The 9,911-nt window shown below is 36.2% G+C and overlaps 1 protein-coding gene across 3 annotated transcripts in view; it reads left to right on the forward strand.

Annotated features, from left to right (window-relative positions):
- Diaph3 (diaphanous related formin 3) overlaps positions 1-9,911 on the forward strand; it is a 545,702-nt gene that overhangs the window by 146,512 nt on the left and 389,279 nt on the right. For all 3 annotated transcript variants that reach the window (XM_008822916.2, XM_008822917.2, XM_029558567.1), the window contains one exon: positions 9,014-9,144. In XM_008822916.2, the coding sequence (XP_008821138.1) occupies positions 9,014-9,144 (131 nt within the window). The remainder of the gene's footprint in view (positions 1-9,013; positions 9,145-9,911) is intronic.

A 9,911-nucleotide genomic window follows, 5' to 3' on the forward strand; every position in this document is an offset into this window, starting at 1 on the left:
CAATAAGTAAATGCAGAAAAAATAAAGGTTGAGTGTGTGTGCAATGGGAAGATGGCTCAGCAACAAAAGTACTTGCTGTGCAAGTGAGGGAGTCCCTGGAATTTGGCTCCCCAACAGCCACATGAAAACCAAGTGGGCATAGTGGTTGACCTGTAATTCCAGTGCCCTGGAGGCAGAGACTGGGGAATCCCTAGACTAGTCTATCAAGCTTGGCCAGCCAGAATCAGCAAGCTCTGTTTTCAGCAAGAGACCTCATTTCAAAATATATGGTAGAGAGCAATTGAGGAAGACACAGAACAGCAGTCTCTGTCCTGGGTACACATGTAAATGGAACCCAGACAGACACATGTAAATATCCATACACACATGCACAGACATCATATACACATACATACACAAAAATACAAAAAGTATGTGTTATTGAAGGTAATGGGCCAGCGTTGGAAAATAGAACAGTGATCCTGGTTACATATTGATAGGTAATGAGAATGAATTGTGTTTGTTTTTCAAAAGTTATTTCAAATTAATGTATAATTGCCTAAAATTTGTAATGAATTGTTGGGCCTTTAATTTTTTTTTTGTATTTTTTTATCATATTTCTTTGAAACTGTTCTTGTAACTCTGAAGTTTTAGCATATGCTGTTTTTAATGTTCAGTTCCAAGATAATATAGGTAGGGTTTTGGCATATAGTGATGCTCATTAGATGTTTATTTACTAAAAAACTCTTTAAGGAGATTCCTTGTTAAACATAATTTAGTGGTCAGTGAACCTGTCTCCAGTACTTTTTACCTTTCATGTTTCTGCTCTGAGTCTGTATAAAATCACCTGTGGTAAACAGATTTTATTGGTCCCAGAAATTGATTTGGGCTGTAAATGTTCTGAAGATGGGTAATTTATGCTGAAGGGACAGCTTAGTATTTCTGTTGGTCAGTGACATTAGACATGCTTGAAATTATTTTAAAAAATGCAAGAACATTGCTGTAGTTCATTTGAATAATAATGTACACAATGGTAATTTAGATTGCAATTATCCTCTTGTCAGCAACTCTGCTTACCCTTGCTTTATACTGTGATGCCTCTGCTGTCCTCTTAAAATATTATTGCTGTAAACTTTTTTAAAAGTTAGCCGGGTGTGGTGGCTCACACCTGTAGTCCCAGCAGTTGGGAGGCAGAGGCAGGCGGATCTTTGTGAGTTCAAGGCCAGCCTGGTCTATATCGTGAGTTCCAGGACAGCTGGGGCTATAGGGAGACCCTGCTTCAAAAAGACAAAAATAAGTTATTCTTGTTTTTTTTTCCCCCATCATCTTTCTCTTCATAAGGTCTATCACATAAATAGGTACCAGAAATTAAGAAAGTGCAAGACTAAAGAAACAGTTAACTTACTTACAGTTATTAAAAGTCACTGAAATAGATGCATACAACTATGCAAGATGTGCAGAAATTGGGCACTACTGCATCAATACAAGAACTTCTCTGTTTCAGTTTTTTTGCTTTGAATTACAATGTCTTCAAGACGGATCTATTCGGGACTGGAGAGATGACTTATTGGTTAAGAGGACTGACTGCTCTTGTAGAGGCCAGGATTCAGATTCCCAGCACCAACATGATGGCTAACACACGTCTCTAACTTCAGTTCCAGGGGATCCAATGCCATCTTCTGATGATCTCTGTGGGCATTGCCAAACACGGGTGCACTTTACAGGTGATACACTCATACACATAAAATAAAAGTAATAAAATATTAAAAAAGAAGAATCTGGGACTGGAGAGATGGTTCAGCGGTTAAGAACAGTGACTCTTCTTGCAGAAGACCTGGGTTCAAATCCCAGCATCCACATGGCAGCTAACAACTGTCCGCAACTCCAGTTCCAGGGCATCAGACAGCCTCTTCTGTCCTCCCCAGGCATTGCATGACACAGGTGCACTTACCTACGTGCAGGCATAACATTCATACACATAAAATAAAAATAATACAATATTTTTTTTTTAAAAAGAATCTAGTTTTGTGTGGTGTCACATGACTGTGGTCCCAGCACTTGGTAGGCAGAGGCAGGTGGACCTCTGTGAGTTCAAGGCCAATCTGGTTTACATGGTGAGTTCCAGGTCAGCTGGGGCTATAGGGAGACCTTCTTTCAAAAAACCAAAAAGAAAAAAAAAAAAAAGGATCTATTCTTATAACTTCACATTCTTCACAGTAAAAATTAAGGTTTCAGCTTATTGTTACTGGTTATCCAAAAGGGGCTGGAGAGATGGCTCAGCAGATAAGAACAGTGGTTGTTCTTGCAGAAGACCTGGGTTGAATCCCAGCACCCAAATAGCACCTAACAACTGTCTGTAATTCCAGTCCCAGGGGATCCGACCACCTCTTCTGACCTCCGTGGGTATTGCACGACACGGGTGCACTTACCTATGTGCAGACGATACACACATACACATGAAAATGAAAATAATAAATAAATTTTAAAAATCTAGAGGCTATGGGTTTTGGGTATGTTTTTAAAAGTTGGTTTTCTGAATAGATTTAAGTGTGATTGAAACACTAAGGTGTTTGCCACAGTAGAGGATATTTACGTGGTGAGTTTTGGTATTGGTTATTTTTCCTGAGGAGTGAGGTGTACTTGAGGGAGGAAAACAGTAAACAGTAGTATTGTTTAAGAACATGATATCTCAGATCATCTAAGCAAACAATTGCTTTAACAGCTTCCATGTTGGGTAGGTTTGGTGCACAGAGGTCAGTGCTGAGTTCATGTTGTAATTACCATGTGTCATTTTCCTATAGTGTATACACAGCTAGATGTTATGACTTCTGTTTTTACAGTGAGGCCATCATTAAATGATAGATTCTTCAAAGTTATTTGAAAAGGAGAGCAGACTATCGTCAGTATGCTCCACTAGTAATTTGGGTAGACAATGAGTTTTTATTTTGTCATAGACATAGTATTCCAAATTATTCAGCAAACTAATGTGCTAGGATAGGGAGAACACATGCACTATTGAGTCTTAGAGTTGAGCTGAGATGAAAGGCAGGCAATCAGGCAGGAACAAAAGAATCTGGTCAAGATAAGTCAAAGGAACTGGCTACTATTACCTTTAATAGTCACTTAGCAAAAGAGGGAATCCTAGGGTTAGAGAAATCGAAATAGGAGGAGAGATGAGTGTGTGCAAAAGTACTTTATTTTTTATGCCCTGGAATATCTTTAATAAGGAATGTGACAAGTATAATCTATGTACTTTTTTCCATCCCACATTTGGTATTTTAGAATAAATTTTACTAAGGGATTAAAAAAGATTTAAAAATTATGTTGGATAAATATCCTTCTAATTTTTGTGATGTCAGGCAGACATCCTTATCTCACTAATGTGTTTTGATACCACAGGGGATAAAGCTTTCTAAGCATTTTCATCTTCATGGCTAATGGATTTAGAGATATTGCAGCAGCAAATATCCTTCCCCTTTCTCCCTCTGCTTCCTGCTTCCTTTGAAGTTAAAGAAAACGATAGAAGCTCAAGACCTGTGCTGAGAAGGAGTTGTGCTGATTTTTGTTACACTTTTTTCTCCTCAATTTCATATCTTTTATACTTTTATTTTGGTAGGAAACACTGTGTTTCAAAGTAATGTCCTAATTATTTGGTTTATTTTCTATCTTAAGATTTTCCTTTCTAAGCAAGTATTTGTTTCAGAATATATTGCATAATATACATATTTAGAGTGATTTATTTTCCTTTCTGTTAACACTATAGTTCTTCCTCTATATGCAACTTTCATTTTATTATAACCTTATTCATTCATTGAATGAAGGTGTTTTCCAAAGGACTGGTGAATTAGAATGGGACACTGCCCTTGTGTGGTGTATCATACAGGGATGTTGACATGCATTAATGTTCTTCCCTATTTCTAGAAGACTTGGCTACTTAGCCCATTGTTTTTTCTTCCTGTCACTTCCACTTCCATAGTCTTTAATGATTTCCCCACAGAGATAATCCATTGAACATTTCACTTTGTCATCCCTGTGATCTTTGGGACTGATAAGTAAATGAGAAAATGATCCTTTGTTCTACTTAAAATTATTTATATATATAATGTGTATGAATGTTTTGCCTGTGTGTATGTAAACGTACCCATGCCATGCAATGCCTGTAGAGGCCAAAAGAAGGAGGTGAATCCCCTGAAACTGGAGTTAAGAGTGGTGGTTAGCTGCCATGGCAACTGAATCCGGGTCCTCTGAAAGGGCAGCCGTTGCACTTAGCCTCTGAGCCATCTCTCCAGCCCTCTTCTATTTTTTTCAAGAAAACTTGCTGAGATTTTGGTGGTAAGCACAATCAATCTATATTATTTTGGGGGGACTTGTACTCCTTAGTGGATTTCTTAATAAAATTGAATCTTGGTGTCCAGGCACGTATTGTTATATGTCTATTTAGGCTGCCCTGTTTCTCTCCAGTGCTTTGTAGTTTTCAGGTCTTTCATTTACTAATTTTTTGGACTAATTTTTGACTAATTTTGCATGAATATTTTAAAATTTCATTTCAGTTTTTGGACATTTTTAGAAATGCTCATTTTTATGTACTGAGTTTTTTTTAATGATATTGCTAAATTCATGTAGTTGCACCATTTGTGAATAGTTTTACTTTATTCCCACATGCATGTCTGTTGCTCTCTTGCCCTGTTGCTCTAGTGGGAAACTCCAGCGCAGTGGGTAGTAGGAATGGTGAGGGCAGACATGTTGCCCTTGTTCTCAGTTTCAAGCAGAAAGAATTCAGTTTGATTAATATGGAACTCATAGTAACTTGAAGACTTTATGATTGAGGGTAAACAAAATCTTTTCAGTATTATTAAAGTAGTCTAATGAGTTATCTTCATCTTTGGATGTCTGAACACATCTTTTAAAGAATTTTCATGAAAAACTTTCCACAGAGCATGGGTCAGTTAGCCCTTCATATGGACTGGCATCTTTTAGTTGAGTTGAGTTGACCTGTTCCTGTACTGAAAGAATGAGAGAAAAGTAGTCATAGTGTTGTATGATAGCTAAATTATTACCATCTGAGTTGAAGTCAAGGATGATGGTAATATTGAATATTTAAAAATTTTAGGATATTAGAACTGGCCATGGTGGCATATAACTGTAATCTTAAGCACTCTGGAAGTGGAGGCAGGAGGAATATTGCTACAAGTTCAAGGCCAGCCAGGGCCATATAGTGAGGTCCTATCTTAAAAACCAAAATTAAAAAAATTAAAACAATCGTTGTATTATTTAGACATTTTAAGTAGCTACCAAGAAACAGTTCAAGGACCTTTAAGTGACTGCATTGTCAGATTGTGTTTAGCTGAGGCAGTGGCTTAATTTTTTTTTAAAAATTACTTGTACATCGGTGTTTATTGCAGCACTGTTTCCATTAACTAAGTTATGGAACCTATGGAGGAACGGACAAAGAAAATTTGGTACATATACGCAATGGAATTTAATTCCATCATTAGAATGAAATGTACAAGAAAATGAGTACAAATGAAAATCACTGCATTAAGTAAATTCAGTCTTAGATGAATTGTGCGTGTTTTCTCATTTGTGTATCCTAGATTTTATATAGATAATACAAAAGCACATGTGTATTTGTGACATAAAAGTAGAAATGAAGGACTGGAGAGATGGTTTAGTAGTTAAGACCCAAGCTCAATTTTCGGGCCTTACCTACTAAAGAGTAGTTAATGTTAGCATGATAATGTTAACTACATGGTGGCTAATAACTCCAGTTCGAAGGGATCTTATGCCCTCTGCAAGCATTGTGTGTCATGGACGCACTTAACACACATGCAGGCAATATATTCATACACATAAAATAAAAATAATAGAATGCTAAAAAAAAGAAAGTAGAAATGAAAATGTCTAGGGAATCCAAGGGGACTAAGAGGAGGGGGAGGAAGGAGTGGAAGCATGTGTCAGGGGACTATGCTTAGAGTGTACTATATACTCTCTTAAAATTTTTCTTCTGAAACCCAGTAATATATACAATAGATAGCACCAATAATGAAAAAGAACAAGAGGAAGGAAAAAAAAAACTGTGGCTTTTGATCTACATTTTCTTTCTTTCTTTTTTTTTAATTTAATTTTTCTCACTATGTAGATGAGGCTGGCCTTGAACTCACAGAGATCTGCCTGCCTCTGCTTCCCAAGAGCAGAGGAATACAGGCGTGCGCCACCACACCCAGCTTGATCTACATTTTCTTACTGCATATTATTCTTGAAAAGTATTGTTACATAGGACTTTCTCTTGTATTGCTGAAAGAGATAGTCTATTTAGTTGTGGTTTATTTTCTATCAGAATCATCATTATTTTACTAATAAAGTTTGAAAGGGCTGCAAGAAATCAGCTTAAACTCTACTGATAAATTTTTGTTACAACTATTGGCCTCATAGCATGTATAAGAAACTTAAAAAGTTTATGATACCAAGAAATTGTAGGCAGCCTACATCCCCAAGAGAGATACTGTCTACTTAGGAAAGATATGCCTATCAGTGGTCAGGAGGAAGCACAGGCACAGGAGTCTGTTTGTCGACAATGGGAAATAGTCCTAAAATATTTTTCATCTATAAAAGAAGTCTATAGAAAATAGATTTTTAAAAAAGTAACTGTTTTTGAGTTAAACAACAACATAACAGTGTGTATATGAGAACAAATCAGTGAAAATAACAGGTTAGTCATTTTGAGGCACCTTTTCTTCTGTTGCTTTCCAGTTTTTCAAATTTTTTGCATAAAACAAAACAATACTCTGAATTTAAAGCCAAATACTTAAGTGCTCTGTTGAGTACATTATTTTTAATGATATCAGTGGCTATATTGAAAATTAGATGTTCGTTTTTATTATCACATTTGTCTTACCAGCTTTATTTTATCATTTATAATTCTATTGAGATTTTGCCTTTGAATTTTCTTTAAATTACCATTAGATATCACTATGATTAAAAAAATGCCCTGTGTTTCTAGTACTATTTTGTTTTGTACTCTTATGTTTTCATAATATTTTAGCGAACTAATAAAATGATGAAAAAGACTTTGATTTCTTCCTATCTCAAATAATCGGTTTTTGAATATATTTCGCTCCTTTTCTTACCTTTGTGCACCTAGTCTCTAAATAGGTATAATTTAGGACTTTTCCTCATTGTTATTTTGACATCCTCATTTCCCAACTTGGATTTATGCTTATCTTCCAGAGGGCTTGACTTGATCTTGGAGTCAAGGTCCACATTCTTCCAGTGGCCTGTGAAGCTTTCAGCCCCTTCTATCACAGTTTTGTTTTGTTTTTAAAAAGGCACCTGCCAATTTAGCTGGCTTGCTTCCTTAGGTGTTAATTCAGTCAAGTTAGAAAGAGGGTTTTGAAGTTTTCTGTGAGGCTTTCATTGGCAGCTGTTAAAATTGGGTGTCTCGCTATGCTTCTCACTACCCCTTTGTTGCTTATTTTTCTCTGTAACAAACTTACTTGTAGTGCAGTGTACATTTATGCATGTGTGCGTGTATTAGGTTGATACTGGGGATTGTACCAAGGTCTTTGGGCAGTGTAGGCTTCTCAATTCTTAAAATAGTGCTAGCATGCTAACATTAGTAAGCATTTAATGCTTTTCAAATACTGAAGGAATTCCACTTTTTCCAACCCATATTTTATGCTACAGAATGTCTTTCCAAAATCTTACTTGGAAAGTTAAGGATGTAAGGGAACTCTCATTTTATCACCTGTCTTTTGTTGCAAACATTTTTCTCTTTTTCTCTTTGTGCATGCTTATATTTTGTTCTGAAAGTATTCTATTCTAATTCTTAATTTCATCCTTTCCTTTCCTGTTACTCAGCTTTTTTTTTATTTGCTTGTTCAGTTAGGTGTTTGTCCATTGTTGCTCCTTATCCTATGCTGCAGGACTGCACTGAGAATTACAATCTCTAGACTCAAGTTTTGATAATCCCTTCATCTATATTGCTTAGAACTACTCTTTCAGTGGTAATTGAATGAACCAAGGACTGATTAGCTGTTTCTGTGTTGATTAAAATGCTAATTTTTGGGGGGTGCTTTTTGAGATATCGCATCCTTTTAGCCCCGGCTGGTCTGGATATCATGATGTAGTCCAGGTTGGCCTTTCTCTCACAGAGATCTGCCTGCCTCTGTCTCTTGAGTGCTGGGATTAAAGGCCTGTACCACCAAGCCTGGCTCAGAATGCTTATTTAAAAATATTTATTATTTTTATTTTATGTGTATAAGTATATCACCTGCATGCATGAAAGTGCTCCCATGTCATAAATTGCCCACGGAGCTCAAAGATGGTGTCAGATTCCCTGGAACTGGAGTTACAGTTGGTTGTTAGCCACCACATGAGTGCTGGGAACTGAACCCAGGTCCCTTGCAAGAGCAATTCCTGAACTATCTCTCCAGCCCCAGACTGCTAATTTTTATGTATATTTCTTGTTTCGAGTTTTGATATTTATTTTGAATGTGCCTAAAGTGTTACTTTAATTTGTCTCTGGGGTATCTGCTTAATAACACTCCATGACATTTTGCATTTGAAAACCAGTTGTTTTGATTGAGAAACCTTTGAATGTCTTGGCACTATCATTTGTGAATAGAATTGATTATGAATTTATCGAATTGTGTTTAGAAATAAAGACAACATCTCTTCAAAACAGTACTTCTATTAGTTGTGTGCAGCAGTTACTAGGAAATGTGTAATTAACTTTAAAAAAAATTTATATATCATTTTTATTTTATGAGTATGCGTGTATTGCCTACATGTAGGTAAGTGCACTCATGTCATGCAATGCCCGTGGAGGTCAGAAGAGGCTGTCGGATCCCCTGGAACTGGAGTTACGGAAAGTTGTTAGCTACCATGTGGGTGCTGGGATTCGAACCCGGGTCTTCTGCAAGAACAACCAGTGTTCTTAATCGCTGAGCCATCTCTCCAGCCCTTAACTTCGTTTCTTTATGGATAATTTTCATGCAATATGAATTGAACAACTTTCTTTTGATTTTTTTTGCAGGGAAGTCTTAGAAGTAGCCGACAGATCTCACCTCAGGAATTTATCCATGAGCTGAAAATGGGGTACACAGATGAGAGACTTGTTACATACCTCGAGTCGCTCCGAGTTTCATTGACCAGCAATCCTGTGAGGTAACTCATCCAGTGGGACACCATTGTGGGAATCTTAATTAAACAGATACCACCAATCTGTCCATTTAATTTAGTATTTTCTTCATGATTCCTTCAAATAGCTGGTATACTTAGATTTTCAAGGTAAAAATTGAATGCAAAACATATACATGAAGAAAGAGTCTCCATGGGACTTCTGTATTTATTTGTGATTGGGACATAACTCATGGCCTTAAAGCAGTTTTATGAAATTCTTAAAAACATGTTCTGTGAAAAAATAGTTGTAGTCAGAAACTATGAATTGAATATGATTGAATTTCTCTTTAACTTTTCATATTGTTGCTGTACTCACTGATTCTTATTTGACATAGCAGGGCATATCTTAATTTTTTCCTTTGTTAAATATGATGTCTTACGCAGAGACCTATAGGGTTAGTGTTATTTAGCAAATAAAACTGTAGGATATACAATAAAATTTGAATATCAGATTACCGACAAAAAAAATTGTTCTGAAATCCAAATTTAACTGGGTGTCTTTTATCTGACATTAATACCACATGATCAATTTTAGATTTTTCTTTTTTTTGAACTAGCTACTTTTTGGTAACTTTGAGAAGTAGTGTGTAAAAAATTTAAAAACCAAAGTAATTTTGATAGACTGACCTTATTTATATTTTCCAGATTACAGAAATGTGGGAAACACTTGTTAAAAGTTTCCTGCAAGGAAAGAATGCAATCTATATAGACTTTAGGTTAACCCTGCATTAGGTTTGTCCCTCCCTCCCTCC

This window comes from Nannospalax galili, unplaced genomic scaffold (genome assembly GCF_000622305.1).
Source record: "Nannospalax galili isolate Female #2095 unplaced genomic scaffold, S.galili_v1.0 scaffold308, whole genome shotgun sequence".
Lineage (NCBI taxonomy): Eukaryota > Metazoa > Chordata > Mammalia > Rodentia > Spalacidae > Nannospalax > Nannospalax galili.